This window comes from Rhinoraja longicauda, chromosome 7 (genome assembly GCF_053455715.1).
Source record: "Rhinoraja longicauda isolate Sanriku21f chromosome 7, sRhiLon1.1, whole genome shotgun sequence".
In the NCBI taxonomy this organism is placed as follows: domain Eukaryota; kingdom Metazoa; phylum Chordata; class Chondrichthyes; order Rajiformes; family Arhynchobatidae; genus Rhinoraja; species Rhinoraja longicauda.
Genome location: NC_135959.1, coordinates 44,106,765 through 44,120,654, shown reverse-complemented (window position 1 = coordinate 44,120,654; position 13,890 = coordinate 44,106,765). Strand labels below are relative to the sequence as shown.

Genomic DNA, 13,890 nt, shown 5'->3' with positions numbered 1-13,890 from the left:
TTCCACAACAAAGAATTTATTTCTTCAAGGACAAAGGATAATCAGTGTGGAAGCAGGGAACTGCAGATGCTGGTTTACAAAAAAAGACACCAAGTACTGGAGTAAAAAAAGTCTGAAGTAGAGTCCCAACTTGGTCCCACCTCTTCATGTTCCCCAGAGATGCTGCCTAATCTGCTGAGTTACTCCAGCACTTTGTGTCTATTTAAAAAAAGACTAGAAGTCGGTAACTGAAAGGGAAAATGTTAAAGATTTCAAGCACAATTCCTCATGAGAAAAGATGATAACTCTGACACAGGATTTTGACTGAACCATTCTGATCTTCTATCTCTGGGAGAGGATGCAAGAGGTTGACAGCCCCGATGCCACAGACTTAACAACAACCTCTTCCCCACGATTATCAAACTCCTGAAACAATCCTCTTTCACACTCCCTTCCCAGAAGTTGCCATGTACTCTTAGACTTAACTCGACCTCTTTCATTTATCCCATTATTGCACTCCTTCAGATTGCACCACAGTCTTTGTACAATTCTATTGTTCTGCACTCATTGTACTAATCATTATCATGTTTACTGTTTACTCCACGAGTTCCATGTGAACAAGGAATTGCATTGCATCTTGCAATAAAAGGCAATAAGGGGCAGCACGGTGGTGCACCAGAAGAGTTGCTACCTTACAGCGCCAATGACCCAGATTCAATCCTGCCTGCAGGTGGTATCTGTACAGCAGGTGTACGTTCTCCCTGTGACCGCCCTCCATGTGGGTTTTCTCTGGGTGCTCTGGTCCCCTCCCACACTCCAAAGACGTATAGGTTAATTGGCTTCTGCAAATTGTAAAATTGTATCGTGTAGGATAGTGCTAGTGTACAGGATGTTCGCTGGTCGGCATGGTCTTGGTAGGCCAAAGGGCCTGTTTTCACACTGTATGTCTAAAGTCCAAAGTCACAATAAAGTAATCTACTCCGTGGAAGCAGTATTCCGAATCCCGAGTTTAATAAATTACTATGGTAAGGATTTCACACCGGGGTGATCGCTGGTTGTTGCGGACGCATTGGATCGAAGGGCCTGTGTCCGCTCTGTATCTAAAGTTTAGAGTCTAAAATCAAAGGTTATGGGGAGGAGAGAGGGGAATGTGATTGAGAGGGAAAAATAAAGCATCAATGGTGGAATAGGCGCAATGGGCCGAATGGCCTAATTCCGATCCGATATCTGATAGTCTCATGGAGATCACAGAACTACGCAAAAATAAAAGGTGCTGTCTGAATGTAGACACACTCTTTAAGTAACACACTTCTACAGACCTGCTTTTCTCAAGCAAACAAGACCTATCATTTTGCTGATCAGTGAGGTTGCAAATTTCACTGGAGATAGTTTCAGAGTGCTACTCTTAACTACCTTCGGAGGAGTTTTGCGACTGCAAAAATTGCTCACAACTTTGAAGTCAGCAGTCTAACTTTTAGAGTTTAGAAATATAGCATGGAAACAGGCCCTTCAGCTCACCTCGTCCATGCTGACTGTCGATCACCTGTTCACACTGGTTCAATGTTATCCCAATTTCTCATCCAATCCCTGCACACCAGGGCATTTTACATGCAATTTAACCTACAAACTTCACCAAATAACCTATAAGTCTTTGGGATGCGGGAGGATACCGGAGCACTCAGAGGAAACCCACCTGGTCACAAGGAGAACATGCAAACTCCATGCAGACAGCACCCGAGGTCAGGATTGAACCCGGATCTGGGGCACTGTGAGGCAGCAACTCTACCTGCTGTACCACAGTATGTTGCCCTTCGTAGAAGAACTCAGTGGGAGAGTCCAAATTTCTCGGCTGATTTCTCCTGAATATTCTTAATTTATTCAGTTCTCACTGCTCAATGAAGAATTCAATAAAATTTGACAACCGAGTTTGTTAACAATATTTCTGTTGAATCATTGAAGTTTCTACATTGTAGTTGCTATACTTAATTTTTTGTTTAAATCAAGCAGATTTTTTCTTTAAACATTTGTCTTTTTGTGATCTTTGGTTGATTTATGAATGCTATTCATCTCACTGTAAAACAAGTTTAATATTTTATTTGGCACGATAATTAGATCCTTGGCACACAACATCAGGCAGAGAAACATAGAAACATAGAAAAAAGGTACAGGAGGAGGCCATTTGGCCATTCGAGCCAGCACCAACATTCATTGTGATTATGGATGATCATCCACAATCAGTATCCCGTGCCTGCCTTCTCCCCATATCCCTTAATTCCACTAGCCCCTAGAGCTCTATCTAACTCTCTTTTAAATTCATCCAGTTAATTGACCTCCACTGCCTTCTGTGGCAGAGAATTCCACAAATTCACAACTCTCTGGGTGAAAAAGTTTCTTCTCACCTCTAAGAATAAAGGGGAGACCATTTAAAACTGTGTCTCCTGGTTCTGGACTCCCCCAACATTGGGAACATTTTTCCTGCATCTAGCTTGTACAGTCCTTTTATAATTTTATATGTCTCTATAAGATCTCCTCTCATCCTTCTAAACTCCAGTCAATACAAGCCCAGTCTTTCCAATCTTTCCTCAAATGACAGTCCCGCCATTCCAGGGATTAACCTCGTGAACCTACGCTGCACTGCCTCAATAGCAAGGACGTCCTTCCTCAAATTAGGAGACCAAAACTGCACACAATACTCCAGATGTGGTCTCACCAGGGCCCTATACAACTGCAGAAGGACCTCTTTGCTCCTATACTAAAATCCTCTCGTTATGAAGGCCAACATGCCATTAGCTTTTTTCACTGCCTGCTGTACCTGCATGCTTACTTTCAATGACTGGTGTACAAGGACACGAAGGTCTCGTTGCACTTCCCATTACCTAATCCAACACCATTGAGATAATAATCTGCCTCCTTGTTTTTGCCACCAAAGTGGATAACCTTACATTTATCTACATGATACTGCATCTGCCATGCTTCTGCCCACTTACTCAACCTGTCCAAATCACCCTGCAACCTCCTAACATCCTCTTCGCAGTTCACACTGCCACCCAGCTTTGTGTCATCTGCAAACTTGCTAACGTTACTTCTAATTCCTTCATCAGCAATTGTAACATGATCAAGTGTAATCAAACTTCATGCAGTGTCACATAATTGAATACAAATACATGAAATATTAAAGACATCAAAACAGCGGTCAACTCTTCAGCTCAATGTGCTTAATTCTCAGCAAACCATCAGCTTTATTTTGTTGACCACACGATTATCTTAAATGCCTAGTTTTCAGACTTGGCCTTTCTACAACTCCTTCTGAGGGTCTAGAAAGGTTTATGTTCATGTTCATAAGACACAGGAGCAGGAATTGGCTATTCAGTGGCTGATCTACCTTTTCCTCTCAACCCCCGTTCTCCTGCCTTCCCCCTGTAACTTTTAGACTTTAGACACCGAGTTGACCAGCGATCACCTCATTCACTAACCTACACACACTAGGGACAATTTTACAACTTACTGAAGAAAATCAGCCTACAAACCTGTACGTCTTTGGAATGTGGGAGGATACTGGAGCACCCGGAGAAAACCAAAGCGCTCACAGGGACAATGTACAAATTCTGTACAGACAGCACCCATAGTCAGGATTGAACCTGGTTCTCTGGCACTGCAAGACTACAACTCCACCGCTGCGCCATTGTGCCACCCCCTAAACTTGACTTGGCCTCCACTGCTGTCTGTGGCAATGAATTCCACAGATTCACCACCCTCTGGCTAAAGAAATTCCTCCTCATCTCCTTTCTAAATGCATGTCCTTTTATTCTTAGGCTTAGCCCGCTGGTCCTAGACTCTCCCAGTAATGGGAACAAAGGGGTTTTGGAAGAGAATTGTGGAACAGGTGCAGGCACAGCCACCAGCAGTAGAGTCTGCCAAGGATCTATCATCCAAAAGCAATAGGTTTTTGACATGTTCTAATTACCATTAATCCCAGATTCTCCTCAACCAACCTGGTCATTCCCTGTTCCTGAATGGCAGAAGGTACAGAAGCTCGAAAGCACGCACCACCAGACTCAGGAACAGCTTCCTCCCCTCTTACCAATCTTCTGATGGTCCTTCCATAAGCTAGGGTACAGTCCAATTCACTTCAACCCAATTGCGGACATTGGACTCTGTCTATGGAACTGATGCATTGCAATGCTGAGAACTATATTCTGCACTCTGTACCTTTTCCTTTGCTCTTTCTATTGTACTTGAGTTTGGCTTGATTGCATTTTTAGTTTTAGTTTAGTTTAGTTATACAGGGCAGAAACAGGTCCTTCAGCCCACCGAGTCCGCACCGACCAGCAATCCCTGCATGTTAACGCTATCCAACACACACTAGGGACAATTTACACTTACACCAAGCCAATTAATCTGCAAACCTGTATGTCTTTGAAGTATAGGAGGAAACCGAAGATCTCGGAGAAAACCCACAGGGTTACGGGGCGAACGTACATACTCCCTACAGACAGCACCCGTAGTCTCCGGCGTTGCAAGTGCTGTAAGGCAGCAACTCTACCGCTGTGCCTCCGTGCCGCCACACAATTGTATTTATGTGTAATATTATCCAATTTGTTTGGATAACATGCAAAACCAAAGCTTTTCACTGTACCTCAGTACACCCGACAATAATAAACATAGGCATTGAAAATCTCCACTGCAACACTCATCAAATAATGTGTCCTGGACAAGCATTGGGTAGACCAAAGTATTAGTTTTATGATTTCATGCCCCACCTTTCCCCGCCATGCGTCTGCCATCTCTCCCTATTGAGCCCTGTCTCCAGCTCAGGGGAACCGTTCGCAATCTTGGAATCTACATAAATACCCAAGGAGGTTTCTAGTCCAGCCACATCACAAGGTTTCAGTTTATTGTTGTCACGTGTATAGTGAAGAGCATTGTTTGCTGTCTGTGGGGGCCAAGTCATTGGGTAATTTTAAAGCAGAGATTGATAAGTTCTTGATTAGTAAGGGTATCAAGGGTTATGGGGAGAAGGCAGGAGAATGGAGTTGAGAGGGATACATAGATCAGCCATGATTGAAAGGCGGAGTAGACTCGATGGGCCGAATAGCCTAATTCTGCTCCTATGGCTTATGCTCTTGGTAACATGTTCAGTACAGACATTGTGGGCTGAAAGGCCTGTTCTTGTGCTGTCCTGTTAATGTTCTATGTTCTATCCCCATTTCATTTAGCCAAGTTGGAAAGCAGTTGGAAATGTTTTTTTCATTGTTTGATTTCCAGGGGAGACTTGATAGAGGTTTTAAAAATTTTAAGAGGGACGGACAGAGTTGACGTGGGTAGGCATTTCCCTTTGAGAGTGGGGAAGATTCCAACAAGAGGACATAACTTCAGAATTAAGGGACAAAAGTTTAGGGGTAACATGAGGGGTAACTTCTTTACTCAGAGGGTGGTGGCTGTATGGAATGAGCTTCCGGTGGAAGTGGTGGAGGCAGGCTCGATTTTATTATTTAGGAGTAAATTGGATAGGTATATGGATGGGAGGGGATTGGAGGGTTATGGTCTGAGAGCAGGTAGATGAGACTAGGTCAGAGAAAGTGGTCGGCGTGGACTGGTAGGGCCGAACGGGCCTGTTTCCGTGCTGTAATTGTTATATGGTTATATGGTTATATGGTTACTTTATTATTTTGTAATCTTGCCTTTTATCTATTCTGATATACTAACTTTAGCACTTAAGAAAAACTAAATTGTTAGATTTTAACTGCCCTCAACTGACTTCAACTGCCGAGACTCTTTCCAGCACATCTGAAAAAATCCCCAATTGACTCAGCATTTAGTCATAGCGGTTCACGAATGGGCCAATTTGTTAAATCAATTAATTTATCAACGAAACACAAAGTGCTGGAGGCACTCAGCAGGTCAGACAAAATCTGTGGAGGGAATTGGCAGACAACGTTTCAGGTTGGGGGGAAAAAAAAGGCGAAGGTAACAGAGTGCGTCAGGCAGCATCGCTGGAAAAGATGGATAGGTGATGTTTCAGGTCAGGACCCTTCTTCAGGTTAGAGTTTCTTCTGTCTCTGATCTATTTGGGCAGCACGCAGTGGCGCAGCTGCTGGCTCACAGCTCCAGAGTCCCGTGTTCAATCCTGACCTTGGGTGCTTGTTGTGTGGAGTTTGCACGTTCTCCCTGTGACCATGTGGGCATCCTCCCGGAGCTCTGGTTTCCTCCACATCCCAGAGACGTGCAGGTTTGTCAGTTGATTGGTCTCTTTAAATGACCGCGAGTGTGTAGGGAGTGGATGAGAAAGCAGGATAACAAAGAGCTGGTGTGAATGGACTATTGAGAGTCAGCGTGGACTCAGAGAATCATAGAGTCATACAGCATGGAAACCAGGCCTTTGGCCCAACGTGCCCATGCCGACCAAGATGCCCCATCTCTGCTAGTCCCACCTGCCTGCGTTGGGCTTTACCTCATCATGGGTGCTATATAAATGCACAATGTTATTACTTTGGCAGATGAATTTCCAAGATATTCATGTATAGCATGGCTTTGGGAAACTTTAGTTACAGGCTTCCTTTTCAATTGGATTTTGAAAGGTCCTCAGCTACAGGAGCATAACCATAACATTGCAAAATGGCGGCACTGCCCTAGCAGCTGCCGCTCACCTGCGGTCCATTTGTCTTTGTGTTTTTGTTGTTTTTTTTGTCTTAATTGTAGTTGTGATGTGGTGTTTTTGTGTTTGTGTTCTGTGTGTGTATGTGGGGGGGAGGGGGAAACTAACACTGTAAATATGTGTCCCTTCCGAACGGAGACCCGACCTTTGTTTTCTGGGCTGTGTCTCCGTTCCTGCTGCGGCCTACCATCGGCCCAACTCCTGGAGCTGTCAGCCTCCATCGGACTTACCATCCAAGTCCGTGGATCGGACTTACCATCACCGGAGCCGGCCGTCTTCGGAGGCTGCGGGAGCGGCTGCGACTTGCCTTAGGTTCGGGCCGCGTGGATTCCGACATCGGGAGCTCCGGCAGCGGCAGCGTGTTCGCCCACCCCGGATCGCGGGGCTTGGGGCGCGGACATTTCAACGTCCGGCGCGGCCTAAGATGGCCGCGGGATATTTCTCTGCTGGGCGGGGGTTTCAATGTCGGGAGCCACGACCGCCCCGACGTGCAGCAACAGCGGCAGCGACAGCGTGTTCGCCCGCCCCGGATCGGACTTATCATCAGCGGAGCCGGCCGTCTTCGGAGGCTGCGGGAGCGGCTGCGACGCGACGCGCCTTGGGCTTGGCCCGCTGTGGACCGTCCGGTGCGGCCTGCAACCACAACAACCTGGCTGCGGGCGAGGACAGCAGGAGAAGGGAAAGACATTGTGGCCTTCCATCACAGTGAGGAGAGAGAGGACTGGAGGAGACTCACTGTGATGGATGTTTCTTTGATGGATGTTTCTTTTTTGTGTGTTTTTGGGGTTGGGTGGTTTGAGTGCCTGTTTGATGCTTTTATTGTTGGACTGTGTTCTTGGGGGTTTTGGGGTGTGTGATTTGAATGCCTATTTAATGCTTCTATTGTTGGACTGTGTTTTGGGGGGTTTTTGGGGTTGGGTAATTTGGGTGCCTGTTTAGTGCTTTTATTGTTGGACTGTGGGTGATTGAATTAACATTTTGTTCAAGATGGCCGCGCCGTTGTGTTTGGCTGCCTGCCACTGTATGTTTCTTTTTTTCCTAGTCAGATGTGCAGCACTTTGGTCAACGTGGGTTGTTTTTAAATGTGCTATACAAATAAATTGACTTGACTTGACTTGACTTAAGCACAATTATGTAATAGTAGCACTAGAGTGGAGAACATGACAGAGTTAACCAACACAAACAGAGCGGAGAATCACTGATCTCATGGAACACTTAAGTCATGCTGATGCAGGCTTGGGAAATTATAGACTCGGAATAAAAGGACAAGACTCCTTGTTTGGATGTGTTTAAAAAAGGGCTTTAGCCAATGGTTGTGTGCTTCGGCCAAAAGAAGGTTCACTGTTTAGTCTTCTTTCCACGACAACATTGTTTAGAGTTTAGAAGGATGAGAGGGGGGGACCACATTGAAACTTACCGATTAATGAAAGGCCTGGGTAGAGTGGATGTGGAGTGTATGTTTCCACAAATGTCAGTATCTCGGACCAGAGGCCTCAGCCTCAGAATAAAAGGACGTACCTTTAGAAAGGAGATGAGGAGGAATTTCTTTAATCAGAGGGTAGTGAATCTGTGGAATTCATTGTCACAGAAGGCTGTGGAAGCCAAGACTTTGGGTATTTTTAAGGCGGAGATTGACAGATTCTTGATTAGTAAGGGTGTCAGGGGTTATGGGGAGAAGGCAGCAGAATGGGGTTGGGAGGAAAAGATAGATGAGCTATGATTGAATGGCGAAGTAGACTCAATGGGCCGAGTGACCTAATTCTGCTTCTATGACTCATGAATGTATGAACCCGTACAGTTCGAAATGCAAGGAGATACCAGTCTGGCTTGTATCTCATAGGATTTCCTCATAGAACAACCCATCCACTGTTGCTTTATAACTTCTGTAAGCTATGTTTCCTCTGCCATTCACCATACAAGTTCTACTTTGTTGGCTTGCTGCTGACTGAGGAATTTTGCGGGAGTGTGAAGTAGATAAAATCAATGAAAAAGATGCCCCATGGATTCTTGTCCATTTCCATTAAAAGGTAAAATGTATGGTATTGCTATTATCCTGAAAGCTCCAGCAATGGTTCACAATGCAGGGGGAATCCAGGCTTATTTGGCAGTTGTATTGACATGATTTGAGTTTGTTAAAAGAAATCGAGATGCAGCAACCATGTATGGCCATGCTAATAAAAAGTTAAAGAAATCCCGATCTGAAATGTCGTCCATTTGTGCCCTCCAGAGATGCTGTCTGACCCGCTGAGTTACTCCAGCACTCTGTATTCTATGCAAGATCTGAGCAGCTATAGACAACAGTTCCTTGTGTCTCCAAAGTTCTGCATTAGAACATTTTCTTTGATTGATCGACCGTTTGATGAAAGGCACAGAATGGAAAGAGACCCTTCGGCCCACCTACTCCACACTGACCATCAATTACCCGCTCACACTAATTCAATGTTATCCCACTTTCTCATTCACTCCCGACACACTAGGGTCAATTTACAATGAGGCAACAGCTCTACCGCTGTGCCACTGTGCCGCAACTAATTCATGCAGCTCATTTCATACAAATCATTTCATGTACCAAGCAGCTCAAGAACCTGCTTAAATGTCCATTTTTAAGTAACTGGTGCAGGCTCACAATGTAATGAACAGTAGCTCTGAAATTTGAATTCATCACAAGCATCATCTCTCTCTTCACAAACCAATATCATTCTTCCACACCACCAGCAAGCAGGTTTAACAAGGGTGTCCAACTCAATTTTACAAACATCGTTCTGTCCCCTTAGTTGATTGGTGCAGGGTTTACCTATTTATTTCTGACACTAGTGTGTTGATAGAAAATGTTCCATTGGTTCTCTTTTCTGTTTTATTTGTTACCCATCTCAAATTGTTATGGGTTAGGCACAGACTAATTTAGTTTAATTTCAGTTCAGCTTATTGTCACACGGGGGAAAGATTTAATAGGAACTTGAGGGGTCACACAAAGAGTGACAGGTGTATGGAACAAGCTGCTGGAGGAGGTAGTTGAGACAGAGACAATCGCACATTTAAGAAACATTTGGACAGGCACATGGATAGGAGAGGTTTAGATGATTATGGCCTGAACGCAGGCTGGTGGGAGTGGTGTAGCTGGGACATGTTGGCCGGTGTTGGCAAGTTGAACAGAAGGGCCTGTTTCTACACTGTATGACTATATGACACTATGTACTGAGGTACAGTGAAAAGCTTTTTACTCGTGTGTTATGCAGTCAGCGGAAAGACCATACATGATTACAGTCAAGCCGTCCACAGTGTACAGATATAGGATAAAGGGTATAATGTTTAGTGCAAGGTGAAGTCCAGTAAAGTCCAATTAAAGAGAGCCCGAAGGTCTCCAATGAGGTAGATGGCAAGTCAGGACTGCTCTGTCATTGGTGATAGGATGTTCATTTGCCTGATAGCAGCTAGGAAGAAACTGTTGCTGAATCTGGGGGGATGCGTTTTCACACTTCTATAGCTCTTGCCTGATGGGAGAGGGGAGAAGAGAGAGTGTTTCTGCACTGTATATTTTCTATGAACCCTCCACATCCAATTGATTTTTCCTCCTTGTGAACATCATGTACATTCCACAGGAGGGATGGCTGCACAACACGTTTCTTGCAGTGTCGCTAAATTAAGCACATTAAAAAAGATGGCCACTTATGAAACTAACTAAACCTGGACGCATGAAAAACACAAATTGCTGAGTAAAAAATGAGTTAATAATAATCCTTTATTCGTCCCACAACGGGGAAATTTGCAGGGTTACAGCAGCAAAGTGGATAGCAAACATAAATAAGCATTCATTAAAAAAATAAAATAACGGTAATTATCTTTATATACTGGTCTGCTGGGAGCAGTGGTGATTGTGCCGTCTGACGGCAGCAGGAAGGAAGGTCCTTCGATATCTCTCCTTCACACACTTGGGGTGAAGAAGTCTGTCACTGAAGAAGCTGCTCAGCACAGTGACAGTGTCCTGCATTTCAACATTATAATTTGATTTATTATAATTTAGATGATGTACTCTACTTTTAGATCTTTTCGTATATTGATCTCCACAATTTATCTGTTACTGACTACATTTTTGATTTCTGGAGATATTTAAGTGCAGTTTAAAGAGTTTGTTTCTTACTTCAACGTCAGATAGAGACAGACTGCACCGGCTTCTGAACTTCCCCTCACCAGCTAGAGAGCAGTCCTGACCTCCAATCTATATAATTGGAGACTTTTGAACTATCTTCAATTGGTCTTTATCTTGCACTGAATGTTATTCCCTATATCCTGTATCTGTACACTGTGGCCATCATGCATAGTCTTTCCGCTGACTGGATAGAACGCAAAAAGCTTTTCCCTGTACTTCAGTACACGTGACAAAAGTAACCGAAACCAAACTAAAAGAAAATTAATCAGCTTTTAGGATTCAGGGGCACGCAAATGGAAATTACAATCCAAATCCCGGAATTCTAACTCTTTTTCCCCATCATAATTCATTTCTTAAAAGTGTTAATTCCATTCCCTGCCGATTACAACTAGCACGTTTCTCGCTGTGAAATGTGTTCTCCGCAGTTTCAAACCCGATTTCCACTGAGAGATGGTGGAGCTGTGAATTCTCATGCCAACATTATCTGTTGCTGAATAGAAACAAGGAAATGCAGATGGTGGTTTACAATAAAAACACAGTGCTGGGGTAACTAAGCAGATCAGGCAGCATCCATGTTCTCCAGAGATGCTGCCTGACCCACTGAGTTACTCCAGCACTTTGTGTCATTATCTGTAGATCAGCAAGCAGAAAAGGAAATTCTTCAGGAGATTTAAACCAGGAGTTTTTTCTATATTTCAAACAGAGACGTACTGCAAAATGACACATTTAACTATGGAAAAAAGAATTGCAGATTCTGGTTTATACCGAAGATAGACACAAAATGCTGGAGTAACTTATCTGACGCCATTAACTGTTGGAAACACAAATAACTGCAGATGCTGGTTTACAAAAAAAGGACACAAAGTGCTGGAATAATTTAGCAGGTCAGGCAGTATCTGTGGTGAACATGGATAGGTGATGTTTCAGATCAGGACTCTCCTTCAGGCTGAAGGGACAGGCCCAAAATATCACGCAAATATCAGATAGGAAGTTAGAGAACCAGAGGACATAGGTTTAAGGTGAAGGGGGAAAGATTTAATAGGAATCTGTGGTGTAATGTTTTGACACAAAGGGTCATATGGAACGAGCTGCCAGAGGAAGTAGTTGAGGCAGGGACTCTTGCAACGTTTAAGAAACAATTAGACAGGTACATGGATAGGGCAGGTTTACAGGATTATGGGCCGAATGCAGGAAGGTGGGACTTGTGTAGATGGGACAGATTGGCAGATGTGGGCAGGTTGGGCCGAAGGGCCTGTTTTCACACTGTATGACTATCACCTTTCCGTGTTCTCCAGAGATGCTGCCAGACCTGTCGAGTTACCATTAACTGTTTCTTCATTGGTTTGACTTTGGAAAGTCAAGGACTATCACTGCGATGTTAAATTTCAGATATCACTACTGGAAAACAAATACAATTCTAAAATGTCCCTCTCACGCTCAGCTTGGGACAGAAAGTTATTACACTTCAAGAAACGTTCAACTGAAACTTCTATAGCAATAACATCTATAGTTAATTTACAACACTGGAAATAGATTTAGGTTTAAGTTACAGTGTGGAAACAGGCCCTTCGGACCACCGAGTCCACGCCGACCAGCAATCACCTATGCATTAGTTCTATCCGACACATTAGGGACAACTTACAGAAGCCAATTAACCTAATTAGCCTTTGGTTCGTGGGAGGAAACCCATGGAGTCATAGGAAGAATGGAAAAAACTTTGTACAGATAGTACCCAAGGGCAGGTTCGAACCCAGGTCTCTGGCGTTGTGAGACAGCAACTTTACTGCTGCGCCACTGTGCCGCTCAAAGTAGCACCCAAGTGAAAGAAAAATATATTTTGCATTGGACAGCAGAACTCTGTCACAAGAGTTTAAAACACCCCTCTCTTTTCTGCATAAATGCTGCAATTTATACCAAATTTAACTAAATCCAAAGCAAAGCATAATTGGCCTAAAATACCTGATAATCAGAGATTTCATGGTCATCCATTTGAAGGCAAAGATAGACTGAAAGGGCTAGAGTAACATTTGACAGGATGGGTGACATTTCAGGTTGGGATCCTTCTTCAGAAATGAGTCTGAAGAAATGTCCCGACCCAAAATGTCACTTATCATTTATTTCCAGAGATGCTGCCTGACCCGCTGAGTTACTCCAGCACTTTGTGTCTATCTTCGGTATAAACGAGCGTCTGCAGTTCCTTTCTACACATCTGATTGAAGGCCACTGGTTAGCAAACAAATTTGATAATATAGAAAGCCTTCATCTTTCAATACAGTGCAGTCTTTGAGCCGATATTTCATCATTTGCCAAAGAAGATTTCTACTCAAATCTCCCAGTTTCACCTTTCTCGACTTAAAGAAACAAACTTATTTTGAAAAATATGAAATTAAGTTCCCTACTAACAAGCACACGTTTCATTTCTTTCTCTTAATAATGCTCTTTGCAACAAGTGGGACGTGTACACTAAATAACTCAAAGCTTGCATCTCATCTGCGCGGGGAAACATTTAGCATTTTTTAAACAATCCACCCCACAAAATAAAAATGTCACAAAGTTGACAAGCTGTTCTTACCTGACACGATTGTCACAATATTTAGTTATCTGAGGTAGATTGACGTTAATGATTCTGGTAGCATGATCAGACTCTGAAGTTGCAGTCCCAGACATCTCATCATCAGCTTTCTCGTAGCCCGAGGTCGAACAGCCTGGTGTGGAGGCAAGAAAAGAAGCAGCTCAGTGACTTGGAGCAAACAGAATGTGCGTTTGACTGATACCACATGATTTTAAAAGTTTGATAAAGCATTGGGATTGTACTCACAGTAATTTAGGCCGATGAGAGTGCCACAAAAGCTCAGTGTACAATGACTGACAGGCACAAATTGTTCACTGCTATCAGCAGCCGCGCAGGTTTACTAAATAAATAACCTTCCCAGTGCCAACAACGCCTTTTAGTACAAAAGGAATTATTTTACTAGGCCAATGAGGAGATGGGAATTGATGGAAGAGGCCGCAGCACCAGGGAATGGCCAGCGTCCCAGGCAGATAAATGGCTGCAATGCAAAAGCAGACCAGGCCAAGTACATTTCCACTCAACCAGTGCAATAAATAA

At 43.8% G+C, this 13,890-nt stretch overlaps 1 protein-coding gene across 1 annotated transcript in view; it reads right to left on the bottom strand.

The window, feature by feature from the left end:
* Positions 1-13,480, bottom strand: part of atp8a2 (ATPase phospholipid transporting 8A2) — a 171,014-nt gene extending 157,534 nt beyond the window's left edge. The window contains exon 1 of the mRNA XM_078403060.1: positions 13,354-13,480. Coding sequence (XP_078259186.1) covers positions 13,354-13,448 — 95 coding nt within the window. The 5' untranslated portion in view covers positions 13,449-13,480. The remainder of the gene's footprint in view (positions 1-13,353) is intronic.
* Between the last annotated feature and the right edge of the window lie 410 nt (positions 13,481-13,890).